Below are 17,209 nucleotides of genomic sequence, written 5' to 3'. Positions count from 1 at the left end.
CCCCTTCATAATAATATAAATTATATACCCCCTGTACTGGCTACGTGGTGCGGTGTCTGAAAAAGAAAACCATTCCTTCACTTCATAACACCAGCAATTTTCTATCCATCTCTACTTCTCCTATGCAGAAGGACATGGCCTAATTTATTTTTATTGTTCTAAGGTTAAAGATGTTAGATTTAAAAACAAGTATTTGCCATCAAGGAAGTTTCTTAAGTACAACACTTAAAATTATTGTTGGTCTTCATTTTTCTGTTTTTAATTTATGCGAGTCAAAAGAATCCACAATGAAAATATTAAAATTGCCATTAAAGCAAACAAACAACACAGAGATCCAGAAATCCATTTTCCTTCAGTTACAGATTACAGTGGTGTACACATCAGCGTGCTAAAATGCAATCAAGTGTAGAGCAGCAAATAAAGACGCTGGGTATTTTTCTTTTTACCAACAATGACTTCCTGCACATTCTATAAATATGTCACATCAAATTAAAATTTTACAATTTCAACATCTTCATACATACACACCTCAGCATTCCCTTTTCCTCCTACCCTGGAAAGTTACCTACTGTACATACCTTTAAGGTCAGGTTGTGGTTTACTGTGTGCAAATACAAAGTACCATCTTCCGAAATACTGAACAGTGGAGTATCCTGGGAGGTTGATATTGTCCCTGTCCATCAATTAATGTTCAACACCATCCGCTAGATGAAATATTTACTGATGGGCTAATTTTCAAGCCAGCTACCTTATTGTGTACACAGAGTTAAAATGCAAGCATTAAAGAAAAGACAAAAAATTCTAATGATTTGTGTGACTGCTCCAAAAACAACAGTGTTTCTCCCCCTCTGAAAAGACATTAATATGCAACTCCCACAAGATGCTTTAAAAATGTGATTTTCTCCTGTGTCACATACTAGCTACACCATCCATTTTAGTTCAGCAGGAGATCACTGTAGCATGAAACATGAGAGCACAGACTTAACCCACGCTGTCACGCAAGGATTACAACATTTATTGCACCTAGTGCCACACGTGTATCTGTTCTGAAGGTCAACTATTCAGCTACCACCATTATAGAGCTCACCCTGTCGGCTTTTCACAAGAAGTAAAATGGAAAGCATCACTTCAAATCTATTTATTCAAGATAGTCATGGAACAAAAATGTTCTTTAAACATGCACTGCACAAAAGCAGGAACTGAAGACCTTACTTTCCCATTTGTCTACCTCTAGCTTCTGCCAGATTAATGCATGTTCTGCAAAACTGATTCTGAGCTAAAGCTTTGTGTTTCTATGACCAAGCAGTAAGAAATCCCCACCACTTCATCATACTGTATGCATTGTCTCTAATCTGGTGGTCCCAGCTGTGAAGCCAAATTGCTGGAAATTCAAGTGCTCAGGCAGGTACATACAGTATTCCAGGGTGCTTGGCGAGTTACTCCCAACACAAAACCAAGCCAACACCTGCTGTCCTGATGCACACAAAGACTCATCAGTGTGAGAGGTGGTACCTGAGTAACTCGCGAGTCTTACCTCTTGTGCTGCCAGGTGTGAGGGACACTGCAGACTATGGAGCTGAACATCAGCGCGGTGACAAAGGAGAATAGCACTAAGTAAATCAGGCCCTCCACCCCGTCGTAGCACAGGCCCGTGAGAGCCTGCACATAGTCCTACACAAGAAAAACACAAGGACATGAGGAAGGTTAAAAAACATGCGGCTCGTCTGGTACAAGTAGCCCATTGATATGAAGATCCCATGTTGCTGTTCATTTAAATAAGCCTGGGTTTCGGCTTTGACAAAACACAGTTTGTTCCAGACGCCCACAGCCCTTTGTGTAAGAACAAGCCCCCTGTGCTCAGTTTAGTTTTCACGACTCCTCCGTTTCAGGTTTCCCTGCTGGTGGCAGGAAAGGTTGTTGCAGAAATCTATTTGGTGTGTGAGCTATCGGGATGACTTGACTAATGTGGCAGAAATGTAAAGACAACCAGAACCCCTATGAGGAAGAACGAAGCTGACCAACCGGAAAGGTGTGAGGGCTTTATAAAATACATACGTGACATATCCATGTATATAGTTTTTTTTTTTAGAAACCTTTGCTCCTCTGTGATTTTTCATTGACCTTTATCTAAAGAAGTGAGGATGGTGTACTAACGTGAATCCCACTGGTGTTGATGGATCCCGGCCTACTTGAGCTCAATGCAGAAGAACTGCCCCAGTGCAGACAATGAGAAACAGTCAAGCCCAAGGCAGTCAGCACTCTTACCAGGAAACACAGCCATATATGCAAAGATCTCACCAGGCAGGCTCTGTCTATCAAACCATGAAGGTAACTGAACAACAGGTTTGCTTCATTTCAACAGTCACACAGATGATTAACTGAAATTAATGGGTCCTAATTAACGAGATGACTGGCCTATAGCTGCATCTCGAATGATTTGCCTCGTTAATCTGCTCACTTCACAGAAGGAAGAGAGAGCTCTCCCCTGAATTTGGAAATGTCCTTGCTGGTGAAGTTTACAAAAGGCTTTTTAATATTCAGTACATTTCCTTTAGGAGAAGCAGAAGAGTGATCTTTAGGGATATTTACGCTTGGGATATGTACATCTGTCAATCATACATCTGTATGAACGCTACAGATACAATACAGCAGTTGACTGGGCAATGTCTCTTAAAATGATTTGCGGGCAGACTTCAATGAAGCTTCTGGTTTACTTGGGACTATGGCCTTGAACAGAACAGGTAAAAAAAAGGATCCAAAAGTCTTTTTATTGTGCTTGCTCCTGAATAGTTCATTAAAAAGTGAGCTCCGCTGAGCAGACATAATGCAAGAGTCACTCACCATGTGCAAGCTGCGACAGTCCACGAGGGCAGTAAGCTGGTGCAGGCCAATCTCAGTCGAGTTCAACACCCCTTGGATTTGTTCCAAATTTCTCTGAAAGCATGGGACCAAAGCTGTCATGGGCAACAAGAAGTGAACGAAAACACCACCAGGAGCATTTCTCTCTTTGTGGCATAGATTTAAATGCGTGACAACTCCAAATAAATCGAGAAATGAATTTTAGTACAAGTGCCTTGTAGACCAACCATTGGTACATGGAAAAAGTCTCCTTCAAACCCTCAGAGGCACACCAGTTCACCTCTCTGGCAAGCATTTCCTCCCAGAGTAACACCTCAGATGAAGATTCTTAATGTTTTTTTTTTCATTTCTCAGTAACACCATGATTCAGAAATACACTTAATAAACAGTACAGAAAAGTACCAAACCGCAATGAAAACCTGGAAGAACTGTATACAAGGGGCCTGGGTCACAACACCACACGACTTCTTTTTTTTTTTTTAGAAAAATGAGGCAGCTTATGACTTTCACAAGAGCAGAACTTAGGGGGGAAAAAAAACTTCAGAACTCAAAACTGACAAGTTCCCTGAAACCTGTGGTAAACAGGTCTCCCTTTTAGTAAACTCAGCACTGTCCACAAATGTATTCCAGTGAAATGGATTCCTTTCTTTCTTTTTTGCAAGTCCAAAAAGTGTCAGGCAGCACTTTTTTTTTAAACAGAATGGAGAGTTAAGAGATCAGCAGAGAACAAAAACACTATTCGCTGAGAGAGAAGGAGACAGCCCTACAGAAACAAAAAAAAGGTACTAAAAAGAAACTGAACGTAGCTGTATGGGCAGAAATCGCTGTGAGGTCAGTAAGGTTAACATTCTTACATGTGTGTAATAGCTTTGTGTAATACTGTCTCTACAAAATAACACAGAAAAACAATTCCATTTATCACCCTTCCAACCCACCTACATAACCTGATAATGATCCATCTTTTGGAAAATAAATTCATTGTAAAAAAACTCCTGTAAAACAAGCTACCCCCCACTTTCCTGTAATGTCATAATTACACCACACATGTTGGGTGTTGATGTGTATCTAAAATAAAGAGAGACAAATGCCAAACGGGAAGAAGACAAACCACCAGATGACTGCCGTCTAATTGTAACTCAGAGCAGTAAAATGTGGCTTTTTTCCCCCAATTTGTGGAGGTATTCTCAAGTGCAGAAATACTGTTCAGGACATTTTTAACTTTCAAGCGACTACAATCTGAAAAAAAAAACCCCAGGCAGATGTTATTTTTTCAAAGCTAAACTTGTCAAGATCATTTTATTTTCTATGAAAGCATTATGGATAAACCCTTTTGGTCATGCAAAATAATTCTACAGTATAGCTCTTATAATTTCAGCTGTTTTATTGTTATTTGAATGTCATGAAAAACAATGACACTGGATCTCTTAATTCCATCAATTATTAAAAAGGATAATTTTTCTGCGTTCGTCCTTTGTTACTGAGCTGCATTTTCCCATAAATTGCTACTGATATATTACCTTCTATATTCTATACATCATATTCACTAAGTAATATACTTAATGTAAAATCACAATGTTTCTTGTTTTGGATAATGAAAAAACAGTTTCTCTGAACATTTGCTCTCAAGGGATTGCACAGAAGTGAAAATCAAAGCAATCTATCCTTAACTGGTTTAGTTTTAAAAGCACAGCAGATAAAGACTGCCTTCTTAGTATAATTTACAGCATAAGGGTATTCCTTTCGCAAATGCACTATTACTAAAGTAATATTTAGGTTTCAGATGCCATTGCCAAAATGTTTTGGTTTCTGTTTTTTATGTACAATTTAGTTTCTGAAACACTAAAACACTAAAAGAAAACACTAAATGCAGTATGAACTCAAAACACTTGTTGAAAGATCTAAAATAGAAATATAGAAAATATTCCCAATACAATATGTTCCTAATAACTATTTCCCCTTAATATCCATCTCTTACAGAGGGTTAAATACTATTTTTATTTACCATGGTTTGCATTTCCAACATGCTAGGAAGAAAAACATCAATTAAGAATTATTTCAAGACCCAGCAATTACTCAAACACCCAGAAAAGGTTGGTGTTTATCAATCCTGATGGAAACTGAAAAGCTGCACCTTTTCAAGTGTGGAAGCTCTCAGTGGCCTTTGAGATGGAGGCCCTTAGTCACCAGCATTAGAGCGCAGTGCTGTAGTCGATACACACCTTGGTCTGTGGATATTCACGAGCTGCTGAGCGAAGCAGCTCTGCCACATCGTCCTGCATCTCGACCAAGGCCTTGTGACTTCCTGACAGCTTCTGCAATAGTTTCAAAGACAAGCCATCCATCACTATCCACCGGAATGCAGGAAATATGGAATGGGAGCATTCCTCACTGGAAAATTGAATAATGGAACTCTAGCAGCTGACGATGCAGTTCGGGTACAGGAGAAAAAAAACAACATTGAAGTCTCTCAGCAGTAATTATAAAAACAAAAACTTTGCAAATGCCTTTTGCCAAAGTAAACAAGCTGAATACCAAAGACACTGCAAGTAAAGCATGCTACAATAATTCATGAGCTCAATAAGACATCCTTTTTGCACCTCAGAATGTGTTAATACATTAGCTTCTGGTGAGTGAAGGTTTATTCTGCATTATTTATGTAGGAGGAAAGACAGCAAACAGTGTGTGTGTGCACAAACCTGAAACAAACACAGCCATGCTTAGGAAGAATGAAAAGTCTCCAATCCGTTAAAAGCAAGCTGCATATATGCTCTCCCAGCTTTTAAAATGCATTAATATTTGAGAAAATCTGTGCATTCAAACATCACTGTCTCCTGAAGTATATAACCAATACAATATTCGCTTCACTCTGCCAGCAGAACTCTGAATCATCTTGATAGAAAGGAGGCATAACAATTGGATCCTAGTTTTGCATTCAATTGTAGTGCTGAAACAACATTTTTCAGGGAATGTTATAGTTTGCAGTGAGTCCACTGCTTTGTCAGCAGCTAGAACACCCTGCAGTTCACCACTGGCAAACCAGCAGGTGTGAGCCTGGCCAGTACCTGGATGGGAGACTCCTGGTAAAGCTGAGGCTGCTGCTGGAAGAGGTGTTAGTGGGACCAATAGGGGGCGCTCACCCCACAGTCTGTGTGGGTCCTAATGCCCCAGTACAGTGATGGGGACAGCTGTGAAAAAAACACTATCCTTCAGATCCTTCTCCTTGGTCATTAAAATCCCAGGGCGTTTCTTGAAAAGAGTAGGGGTGTTACCCTGGTATTCTGGCCAAATGTCTCCTGTCCTTTACCAATCATGGCCTCTTCATAATCCCCATCTATATATTGGCTGCATTAATCTGCTCTCTTCCCCACTGATAGCTGACATGTTGTGTGCAAAAAAAGAATCGAAACTATTTGGCTTTTTTAAATACATGTCTGATTTCAGTTACTCCTAACTTTACAGGGCTCCAAGTTGAGAGCTGTATTCACAAGCCTGCATGCTTACAGTGTCCTAGGGCCTCTTCACATCACCAGATGTTTTGTTGCCTCATTCTGAATCGCAAACCATGGCACTGCTCATACCTGGAAATGGCAGCTATTTTGTGATGTAAATTGGAGGTTTAACACGTTACATTTTACTTTCACTGTGGTCTGAAATGCACTAAGCTATGCTGATTATTTCTGACCCTAAACTACAAAAACAGCGTTGCAGATCCCCTTTAATTAGTCCTAAATCAATCAAAAAACAAGAAAAATAAGAAAAACGTATTTCTGTGCATCTGACAATAATGTATTTAATTGGTACTCAATTTGTACCTCCAACAGTACTGTCACCTTTTTATATAAACTGACAGATGACGTATGACAATTTAACCAGTCCTCAGTGAACATCCCCTCATACCTTCATTTATTACTTATGCATTTTCTTTGGCTTTGAACTCTTTTTTTCAGTGATTCCTTGTAACAAGGTTTAGTGGATCCTACTTTGACCTGCAACAGGTTCAATTAAATGAACGAGTGGGCACTAAAATCTGACAACTGCAGTTACATTTAATTTATAATGCATCACTCATCCTAAATTATGAGATCATTACCAAGGATTTGTTAGACTTAAGGAGACCAGTGGGCCTCTTTGATGGAATGTGCATGTATTACATGGATGACTGCCAATTATCTGATAAATCTGGCAAACACATCTTTAGCTTGCTATTGATGAAATGGTAATTGAAAGTGAGCGCTCCAAAAGGTAATTAACTACCATGTAATTATTTCTTGCACTGCAAATTTTTGTGGTAGGCACTACCAGGTCAAGTCAATTAGGCGTCTTAAATATGTAGCTAGGGTGGCACAGTGATGAAGTGGGTAGCACTGCGGCCTCACGGCGACCTGGGTTCAGTTCTGGACCTGGGTTGCTGTCAGTGTGGAGTTCGTACGTTCTCCCTGTGTCTGAGTGAGTTTCCTTTAGGGGGCTCTGGTTTCCTCTCGCAGTCCAAGGACATGCTGGCATGTGTAATTGGTTTGTACTGTATCCGTGTGTGTGTCTGTCCCTGCGATGGACTGGTGGACCCTGGTGTCCAAGGTGTACCCGGCCGGGTGCCTGTTGCTTGTTGGGACAGGCTACAGCCCCACCGTGACCCCGAATTGGAAAAAGTGGTTCGAAAATGAATGATGGAAAGATGGAAGAAAGGAACTACCAAGAACTGAGCAGACTTACCTGCTGAAAAGGGTTTGGCAGCCCCAAGCTGCATTTCAGGTAATACTCCAGAATGTCTGAAAGACATTAAAAGCAGAACGTAAGCATGGGTGCTCATTGTTATTCCTGACTTCTGAGGCAGCTGTACTGAAAAGTCAATTAATACAGTTTCACATGCTATGAAAGAGTTCGAATTCAAGTCTTAGATTGTGTCCTGCGTTACCTTTCACACACGTACAGAGGGGTAACTGAACTTAAAAAATGATTTTAATGGTGTACAGATAATTGGTTCACGTTCTATGAGGCATGTTTGTTGATTTCTTCAGGAAACAGAAGTGCGGGGGATAAGGTATATATATATATGCATGAAAGTAAACTTTCATATAAAAGTCTCCAGAACACAAACTCTACAGTTTGCAACACAGGTTTCAAGCATCGGTTTACAACAACAAGTTCTGTACATGTCTATAATGGACACAAGATAAAGTTTAGTTAGTGTTTTAGTGTTTCAGAAACTAAATTGTTTCATTAATTACTGGAAAGAACACGTTTCTCACCAAGCCTGAAGCAGCAACTACAAGTTTTTACAATGATGTAACGTACAGCCGTTACCCTCATGCAAACTAATGAGCTTCATTTTCTGCCTTTACTGCAAATTGCCTGGTACCTGGTAGCTTCTCCCACTAGATCAGATGATGCATAAACTTGTCTCTCACTTCCTTACCACCACAGCCCAATTTTTCTGAGTTTCTCCCCCAGGTTCCATTTACTACTTTCCAGAAGAAACCTGCAAGGACCATTTCTGAGCAAAAGATGAACTGTAGGGGCAGTATCCAGTGGGAAAAAAATGGCACTATGCCATGACTGAGGGTGTTCCGATAAATTCTTATTTCCTTTATGTCCTTGTATTAGACAGCTCCCTAGAAAAACAACCTGGGAAAAAGCTGCCTAGAGATCCATAAAAATGATGTGCAACATTGCTCACATCAATCCACTGAGGACAAGAAGGCCTGTTGCCTTTCACTCTCCGACATGCCCTACTACCTTAGTTACTGTAGCACATTTAAATAAAAATGTAATTTGCTCAAATTGGATGTGATTCGCCATACCTGCCAAATTGCCTACTTCATTATATATTCATAAGGGCAGCCAGGCAAAGACAGTCTCTTCCTGGTTTCAGATGACTTAATTTATAATAATAAACACTCATACCAGATCATCTTAGCTGTATTTTTTTACAGAAACAAAATAGAGAGTGAACTGGAGATTTTAAGAGTTTTCAGATGAAAACCCTGTGCTTTGTAAGCAATAATTAAAGCTTCCTGTCAGAAATGGTAACGCATTCTTTTCACATCTGTGACAGAAACTCATTTCCTACAGAACTACAAGCGCATAATCATTGTCTCCCTGGGAAATCTGACAAAAAAAATGTGCTATATATAATGCTTTAACTTACAAAAGGGGGAAAATAATGTTCAGTGGAGAGTAAGACACTGCTCCCTAGTCATAGAACCATTAATTTGTTATATACAATTAAGGATGTTCTGCCTTTAAAACATAAGACATTACTTCCAGAGATGTCCTACTAGAATTGTAAATAATGGATCTTGGGCTTCTGTTATCATTTGTCTCTTGTATACCTTAGCACAGAATTCAAAACCCTGAGTTCTATTATGATGTAAAGTGAGCAGCTGGAATGAGTTGAAGAACAAAATACCCCATTTAAATACAACCGGCTCTGTTTCTTTTCAGGCTTTGCTGTTTCCAGGTGTGAAGGTAACTGCACAAAAGCACAAACCATTTTGACTATTACTTACTATTAATTACAATGTATTTTAGTGTGCTCTGTTTTAAAATCGTTTTTATCCATGAAGGTCCTGGATGAGAAATCGGCTTTCGAAAGATCTGAAATAAAACCATGCATTCACGACAGACTAACACACAAAGTTAAACAAAAAAGCCTATTCACAAGGCTGTTCTTCGAAATCACTTTGTATCTCCACAAACATCCCACACAGGGTATGACTCATGAAGTATATCACACTATGCTGCAAAGGTAAAAGTTCAACTGGTTTATGGTTTGGAGTAGCAATAAGACTTAAGATACTCCTCTGTAAATTATTTAATAATTAAATTAGTCTGACTGCCCACAAAATAAATACACAAACTAAACAAAGGGAGTGGCAACATTACAAAAGAAAAGGCTAGGGTACTCTGTTCTGATCATGCTGAAAGATCACATCTGAACTGCACTTCCTTGACAAAACAGAACCCATCTGCTGTAAAGCACTTAAAGTAATGAAGAGGATTAAAGGGTTAGCCCATTAAGCCAATACCAAGATCACCTTTAAGTACAGTTTTTGCTACAACTGTCTCATCATATATTTCTGTAACAAAAAGAGCTTAAATATTTCAGACTGATCTCACTACATCTTTACAGTTCATTAAGAAATAAAGACAACAAAAACTAAATACTTTTTGTAGTGTTTGTTGGTGTAAACTGAAGAACATTCACAAACAAGTAACTACTGCTCAACGTGAGGTTAGAGTTTGAATAGGTCATTTTAAGCTTTTATTGACTATTTTATTGTTCTCTGCTTAGTCAATTATATTTAAATCGATTACAGTACAATCAATGCTTCATTTACTGAAGGTAACACAGAACTGAAGGCCTCTACCCAGAATGTTAAGATGCTAAACCAGTTATGATACCTACTGTACAAGAGCATAAGAGCAAGGAGGGTCACCCATAAAATTAAACAAGAGGATGCATAATTCACAAATCAGTGAATGACATTAATACAATTGAATTCCCACACAGAAAAGTATGTTACTCACACAGGCTTCAACACAGCTTGGTCAAGCTTAGGTCAGATAAGCTAGGATGTGGCTAGATAGATGTGCTGTTGGGGAAAACCTCAGCTCAGGTTTTAAACACTCAAGACACTTTTAAAAATGAATTACTGCAATCCACTCCTAGTAAAATTAGTTCAAATACTTAAAGCACTGTTAGAATTAACCACTACTCCCATCTCTAACAAACCCACACTCTTTACAGTCAGTAGAAGACAGAATCAATAATATGCAGAAGATTATTATTATGTACAAGATGCAAGAGTACTAAATCAGATTAATACAATAACACAAGATCACAGCATACAAAAGGCATTGTTTACTCCATGAAATAAACTACCGCATGCCACTTCTGCTGAATAAAAAGACCAGAGCATTCTATTGTAGCTGCATGAATCGGAAACATAAGAAAATGAACAAATCAACTCTTGAATTAAATGTAAAACAAAGGCAGCTTCATTCAGATACTGTATTCTCCATGTTTAGCCTTATCTTAACAGAATTTCCACAACTAACCTGTTTTCCATGTGTGTCCACATTTACCTTTAAAGCAGGAAAAAAAACTCGAGTTCAATTGTGATTATATATTTTACAGTGATATCATATATTTAGATTTACAAAATGCTTTCGATGACACTCCTCAAATATTAATTCTCGAATGGCAAACAAAGCCACGCTTGTTGTAGACCAAAAACAAATTAAATAATAGAAAACGCACAAGTACACATAATGGGGCATCAGATTGGAGAAAATTAGCGGTGTACCCCAGATATCTGTATTAGGACCAATGTTGTTCCAAATTTCTATTAATAATCCAGATTGTGGTGATATGAGTAAAATAGTTTTACTGAACCCAACAGAGAAGCATCAAACGCTATACTAGAGCCGAAAACCTGCAGAGACACTGGCCCTCCAGGACCAAGGCCGGAGATCCTACATCCTGCGCTACAGAGAATCCTCTCACCTCTGCAGATGAGAGATCATATGAGGTTTTCTAATCCTTGTCCTCAACACCCCAGTGTCCAATGGTTTGCACACCAGATGGTTTCTCGGTTATTTAACTGAACACTCAATTGCACTCTGATTAACCCTTTTTAATTACTTTCTGCCTGAAAAAAAGTTGCATTAATACATTTGCAATTATACATTTAAATGCACAATTTTAAATATTCAGCCCATTATTAGTCAAATGTGGGGTAGATCAAAACATGCCTTAGTGGCTATGTGGATTCTGTTTAAATTGTGTAACTACACATAGGAATCAAGATTAATCCAGGGATTGATTCTTATGCATGCACACCTCTAGCTGTGAGCTGGTTACAGCAACAGAAAAGCATTAAAGAGATTTATTAGAAGGAGCTCTGTATTCCAGCCCAGTTATAGCTGAGCTATTTTACATCTTGTCTGCATAATAAACAATGTCATCATGCCACTGACAACTAAAATAAAGTGGCTATTAATTTATATCCATGGATAGTCATACAGAACAATCTGAATGGGCTTCTCAGTTTATAGGTTTTATTACTACTTAATATGTAATAACTTCAAATGATGCATTTATCATTTCTTGTGGGATCTAAAATAAGAGGCAGCACAGCCATACAAAAAAAATTAAAGCACCGATAAGAAAAAATTATAGTGCAACCACACAAGAAGGGTATTGTCTGATAAGAGGTGAAAAACTGCCAGAAAAAACACTTTCTCAGCACAAGCAGTTTTTCAAGAATAATAACTCCCTTTGTACCCAAAGAGATACTTACAGCATCACCCAACTTAAACAAAAATCACTAAATGTTACATTTAAATCACCATCTGTTGGACTTCAGAAAATAGATATGAAAAAGTCCTTTTCAATGACACAAGGGCAGTAATTGTAATACTAATGCTTTATTTCTTCCATTTCTATGGGTATATTTATGGTGTGTGATGTGATATCTGAATTTTTAATCACTTTTAAATAATGTAGCCTTGCTTAGAAATATGCGCTTAGCTTGGTACCTCACTGACTTCCCTTTTGTAGGCTTAGAAGACTGAAATAGTATTTTCACTCTTAGTACTGTCATAAACATAGAAATGCATGCTGAATAAAATAAAAAAGTCTCATTAAAAACTACATTCATATTAGAGTTGAGGATTCAGTGCACACCTGTTACAGTCATAAGATTCCAGTAATTGGAAGACAGAAGTAATCTCTTTTCTGACCACAGATATTATCATTTTATGAAGTATAATGAAACTGAAGCCAGACCTGTGGATGACAGAATAATCTGCTCAGGTCAAGAGTATACACATCTTCAACTGTAAACTTTACAGACTCATCAAGAAGGAGAAGCCTCGTCAGGTATTAACCATGTATCTCTAAATAATTAGACTAACAACAGTAAGCAAGATCATTTAATCCCCATTTGGATATTATAACATCTGAATTCAGAGGAATTCTTCCTTTTTTCACTTCTCAGACCCTGAAACCAGGACCACCATTTCAAAAACCCCAAATAAACTGAAGTTTCGACGACCTGAAAAAAGGGAATGAATGCAAAAAGCCCACAAAATAAAATACTGGTATTTTTCTAAAAGGTAAATTGAAGGTCTTTCTGCCTGATCGTACAGTATGCCTATCAAATGACAGATCTGCATTCGTCATAGACGGGCAGGTCTGAGGACAGTATAGAGAGAGGACGGACAAGTCTAATAAATGAGATGACCTTTCCAAAGCTGACATTTAAAAATATGAAACAAAGGGAACTCGGAAAGGGGTCTCAACATGAACCCAAGAGTGCAACAACGGGCACCTTGAGATATGAGAATTAGATATATAATCCATCCATTTTCTAACCACTTCTGCCAGTTCAGGGTCGCAGAGGAGACGAAGCCTATCCCAGCAGGCATCGCCTCCTCTGCGCAAGGAAGGACACAGGCTATCGCAGGCCACATACAGACACAGACACGCACACACTCACACCAGGGCCAGTTTATTCAGAAGCCAATGAACCTCCCAGTATTTCTCTGGGAACCGGAGCACCCAGAGGAATCCCATGCAAAGATGGGGAGAACATACAAACTCCACACAGACAGCACCCCAGGTGCAGAATTGAACACATGGTCCAAATGCTGTAAGGCAGGAATGCTCACCACTGTGCCGCCATAAAAATAAGAAGTGCAATTTCTTCAAAGGTCTAAACACCATCCCAGCCACTTACAAATATTTAATTTTGGATTTGAGAGGCACATTCCATCTTAAAAAAAATCAAAATAAAAGAACGCTATGCTGCTTGAAATGACACTCTCATCATTCATCTGGGACAGAACAATCTGACAACCCATTAGACCTTGAAACTTGTACTGTACTGCAATGTCAAATTCTCTCAGCATTAGATTTTTTTAGGGCACTACAAAGACCATCACAATTAACCGAACGAAAGTAGCAGGTGGGGGTGCAACACTTCCCATGCACATTACAGTGTCCACGCAAAACAAATAGTTCACAGAGCAAATTCTGCAGGAGGAAACCAATCCATCTTCTTGTAGCTGTGCTACAGCCAAATCTAATCTTTACAGAAATCAATTAAAAAATCAATCAACCCACTGTAAAATTAGAATAAATATCTAATAACAGCCCAACTGCAAAATGGATGAATGGAGCCTTGTGGGCACAAGAGCTGTCTTACCGGAATCTATCAACAATCTCACATCTCCAGCCCCTGGGGACATCACTCATCTCAGGGAATTGGATAGTTGTATCACCCATGCACATTATTGCCCACTCGTTCTTAAAACATTTGCTTTGTAAAGTTTGCAATTACTTGGTGGGATAAGGAAAAACAAGATCTTGATTTTTCTGTAAAAATTTCTGATATCGTTTACAGATTATATGTTCTAAATTCAATGGTCTGTCCTTTTAGAACATAATGAAATGCCTTAAGGATGACTGTATTAATAGTAATCTAATAATCATCTTCCATGTGTAGCATAGTAATGCTAATAATCCCGTCATTAAGATACCTGATGAGAAGCAAACAGGGGAAAAAAACAGGTCAACTAATAAAATGACAGGCACAATGATTACTTCAGCTGTTAGGCTTTTACAGTAATGATATGTCTAGTTCGTTCCCTGGAGAACAACTGCAAATTTGATCAGACTGCAAGCAAATTAGATTTATAAGGCTGCTGTGATTCCAAAACTGTTCCGGGAGAAGAGACAAGCTATGGAGTAGAGCAGAAGGCCAGGCTTCACCTTGTTTAAATTTTCTCCCCGGATACTCATTCCAGTGAGTTAGGAAGCACTTCAAGGGCAAATTGCTATAATCTGAATGAAAATAAAGGGAGCTGACAAAAATCCCCAAAATGAAATGACCTAATTAAGGAGAGAGAAGAGTTAGTAAAGGATTTATAGCCTAAGGATATGTAAACAGAAAAAGAATCACTTATCTGTGCCACATACAGACACAGAAACAAAGACATTTTTCAAAACTCTGGCCTTGAATGTGTTACCATTTTCCTCCCTTCCTGATTATTAAAACACACTTCCAGAGATGTAAAAAAAAACCGAAACAACATGAGCTTATCTATTTTAAATAAGGGTGGAGGACTTTTTTTCCCTTTGCAATCTATTATCGTCTGAAGCAACACATGATATAATTGTATGTTTATGGCAGTTTTTAAAAAAGAGTGTTTTTTTCCCCACTTACAAGCTCACTCCCCACTGCTCAAAAAAAAAAACAACAGAGCAAAGACTAACAAAAGAAGAAACTAAATCTGAATACTTAAATTCTTCAGTGACAAACATTTTCCTGCATTTTAAGAATTCAATTCAAAGTCAGCACTCAGTGGAGTGGTTGAGTCTCACAAAATAGGCTATAAATCTGTACCATCAGTATTTCAATGATCCAGGAATGGATATTAAATAAAAAGATCACCTACTGTACATATTGGTCAAACTGGTCATTGGTAGTTTAACCTTAAACGTGCCTCAAATTCCTATTTTCAAGAAAATAACTTAAGGCTGTCTGAGGAAAATGAAGAGGCTGTTGCTGCTTTTTCATCATCGTTACTCGAACATCAGGTAACAATGGTGTAAAACCTCAGGGAAATGACAAACAGGAGAGACGAGCTGAAACAGGTTTAAACCTGCTGCCCAGAGAAAACGAAGGCCAGAAAAAACGAGAGCTAAGAAGAGAAAGGAAAGTCTGTGTATTTACTGAAAGGCCTGGCAGACTGAAGGTCAGAAGGTGACTCACACGAAGGATCAGGCATGATCCTCCCCACCTCCTTCCATCTCTCCTTCATTTTGCTGCATTTCTATTATGCGTTTTTCCCCCCCTGGGTTCTGCCTTTGCCAATTTTACAGCTCATAAGAGAAGCAGATAGTTCAATTACCCCCAAGGAAAAGTAGGAGGAACTACAGCGACACTTAAAATGCAAGGCAACATCCACATTTCTGCCTTGCTGTAGCTTGAATAGGCCATTTATAGTCACGTTTAGAGTATAACACAGACCTGGCATTGCACAATAAAGGCAATATAATTTTAGCATCCCAAGAATAACAGTACTATGTTTCGCTGGCTCCAGTGGGAGGGGAAAATGATATATTTTACACTAAAAGAAGAGGAAATGTTTCGAAGTAATAGTCTAACTTTCTGTCTCATTTTAATAGGCAGTTTCCGTAGATGCAGTACTTCTCAGTCCAGGATTGAAGAACAAATGGTCTCCCTTTTGCACATGAGCCAAAAAAAAAAAAAAACATTCTCAAATCTCCCCTCCGTAAATATCGAGTAATAATTTCTCGAAAACCATCAAAAGACTAAACTTTTAGAGGTTTTTACAACAGTACAAGATAAAGTATTCTCAAAAGGTAGTTCTGACACATTCTGGTGCTGAGCTGATAAACAAAGAGCACGCAAACTCTGGACTCAAAGATGGTTATAAGCGACATCCATCCATTTTCTAACCACCTCCAAGTTCAGGGTCATGGGAGAGCTGGAGCCTATCCCAGCAAGCACAAGGACGGGACTGCACTCCATCACAGAGCACACAGACACAAACACACTCACACCAGGCCCCGTTTCCCCAGAAGCCACTTATTCTGTTTTTGGACTGTACGAGGAAACCAGATCACCCAGAGGAAATCCACACCAATGCAGGGAGAACATACAAACTCCACACAGATAGCACCCCAGGTCTGGAACAGAACCTGAGGCCCCACTGCTGTGAGGCAGCACTGGTAACCACTGTGTTACCCTGACGCCCAGGTAATAAGTAACACGCCCTAGCGAAGAAGCTAAAATATAACAGTTAAAATGCAGCAGATTCAAGTCCATTCTCAAATCTGTTAATTTTAAAGCTTTTTTGTGTACTGATTTATGGGATGAGATGCGCTCCTTTCAGACCACGCACATTGTTTCTCTTGCCAATATAAAAAAATGGACTCTCATTTTTTTGCAGCACAGTCCCTAAAGTACTGCATTTCCCCCAGACAGGTCAAGTTCATTCCCTCGTATCATGGAATGTTCCCACAATACAAAGGAGTTGTTTCCTGGGGCAATGCGATTGCCAAATCTGCTCTTTATACACACTGTCATCAACTGAACAGTCCGATTTTTTCTAAGGCCCAAAAAAATGCACATAAAGCAGAATACTTTATTTTTACTTTTTGAGTCAAGTAGCGCAATTAATACAGCGCTTTGATCAAGTCTGCACCCCCTGCAAAGTTATTACATTTTGACGTTGTCTGAGAATGAAATCCTGACCCTTTTAAACTTTGAAAATGACAGTTTGAACTATTTATTATGAGAAATATTAAGAAATCAAC

The 17,209-nt window shown here is 38.8% G+C and overlaps 1 protein-coding gene across 3 annotated transcripts in view; it reads right to left on the bottom strand.

Moving 5' to 3' along the window:
• Positions 1 to 17,209, bottom strand: part of ttyh3a (tweety family member 3a) — an 83,545-nt gene that overhangs the window by 12,930 nt on the left and 53,406 nt on the right. For all 3 annotated transcript variants that reach the window (XM_069180639.1, XM_015359781.2, XM_015359779.2), the window contains exons 8-11: positions 7,570 to 7,625; positions 5,079 to 5,171; positions 2,842 to 2,934; positions 1,535 to 1,671 (exon numbers count right to left, since the gene is read on the bottom strand). In XM_069180639.1, the coding sequence (XP_069036740.1) occupies positions 1,535 to 1,671; positions 2,842 to 2,934; positions 5,079 to 5,171; positions 7,570 to 7,625 (379 nt within the window). The remainder of the gene's footprint in view (positions 1 to 1,534; positions 1,672 to 2,841; positions 2,935 to 5,078; positions 5,172 to 7,569; positions 7,626 to 17,209) is intronic.

The sequence above is a fragment of the Lepisosteus oculatus genome, chromosome 19, assembly GCF_040954835.1.
Source record: "Lepisosteus oculatus isolate fLepOcu1 chromosome 19, fLepOcu1.hap2, whole genome shotgun sequence".
Taxonomy (NCBI): Eukaryota; Metazoa; Chordata; class Actinopteri; order Semionotiformes; family Lepisosteidae; genus Lepisosteus; species Lepisosteus oculatus.
Note: the sequence above shows the minus strand (reverse complement) of the source record. Positions and strands in the feature narration are given on the sequence as shown.